Here is a 1,232-nt window from a genome sequence, read left to right as displayed (position 1 = left end):
CTTACAACCATCTGTAATGAGATCCGATGCCCTCTTCTGGGGTGTCTGAAGACAACTACAGTGTACTTATAATAAATAAATAAATAAATCTTTAATTTCTCGTTCCATATTATACATAAACCATCCAGAAGTCTACTGTGGATACATATGCTTCCATCAGGTAGTGGAATTAGCCTTACAGAATTAACATCTCATCTTTGTGGTTATTACAGTAATTCTTTTAATTTTGTCGTCTTTTATTATTTAGGCAAAGATGCAATTTACACTATTCCAGTAAAAAATATTCTTGCTGTGGAAAAATTGGAAGAAGGCTCTTTCAACAAGAAAAATGTAAGTTGCATAAATATTGAAGCATTTTAAGTCATCAGCTGTGCGTGATTTTGGTGTTTGCCACTCAAGTCTCTCAGTAATGTCCCAAGTTAGGCCACTCAGCTGGTCCCCAGGATGACATCTCTGTTCCTTAGCAACTCCTCACTAGCTTGTGGTTCCCCCAGGTTCTCCTGCATCTGAAATTACCTCTTTGTTCTTATTCAGACAGTGGCCCATTCCTCTGCACATGTATGGCATCTGCCGTTTATATTGTTCTGCTTCTTAGCCCCATTGGCTAAGATGGTCTTTGGTACTGACCTGCTTAGTGTACCAATTCATTAAGACACATTAGCAGACATTTCTTAGCCGAGCAATCCAGGTCTCCTANGTGCTTTTTCTTTTTGTATATTATATGTTGTTTTTAAGGTTTCTCTAACTTTTTATCTTAATTTGCAATAAAGATGTTCCAAGTGATACATACAGAGAAAACGCTGTACATCCAAGCAAACAACTGTGTGGAAGCCAATGAGTGGATAGATGTCCTGTGCAGGGTGAGCAGATGCAACCACAACAGGCTTAGTTCTTTCCATCCCTCAGCGTATCTCAACGGAAACTGGCTCTGCTGCCAGGAGACGAGTGAAAGCACACCAGGCTGCAAGCCGTGCACCGCGTGAGTAACTCAGTGACCGCATGCGGGTGTGGGTATGAGAGCACGACGGACGCTATGTAGAAGTAGCTGGACAGAGGCCTCACAGTGCTGAAAACATTTCTATAAACCGTGTCTAGAAAGGGTTGGGTGGTTGCCTAGTGGTAGAGTGTCTACCTGACACATACAGGGGCTTTGGTTTAATTCTAGTACCACAAAAATTAAAATACAGAGAGTAAGTAAATTACTATAGACACAGATGTAAGTTAGTGGTGCC

At 41.1% G+C, this 1,232-nt stretch overlaps 1 protein-coding gene across 1 annotated transcript in view; it reads left to right on the top strand.

Moving 5' to 3' along the window:
* Rasa2 (RAS p21 protein activator 2) overlaps positions 1–1,130 on the top strand; it is a 72,896-nt gene extending 71,766 nt beyond the window's left edge. Inside the window, exons 19-20 of the mRNA XM_021172317.2 lie at positions 248–330; positions 771–1,130. Coding sequence (XP_021027976.1) covers positions 248–330; positions 771–983 — 296 coding nt within the window. The 3' untranslated portion in view covers positions 984–1,130. The remainder of the gene's footprint in view (positions 1–247; positions 331–770) is intronic.
* Positions 1,131–1,232: the final 102 nt, after the last annotated feature.

Source organism: Mus caroli, chromosome 9 (genome assembly GCF_900094665.2).
Source record: "Mus caroli chromosome 9, CAROLI_EIJ_v1.1, whole genome shotgun sequence".
NCBI classification, from domain to species: domain Eukaryota; kingdom Metazoa; phylum Chordata; class Mammalia; order Rodentia; family Muridae; genus Mus; species Mus caroli.
The sequence above is the reverse complement of the archived record's forward strand: the minus strand, read 5'-3'. Positions and strand labels throughout refer to the sequence as shown.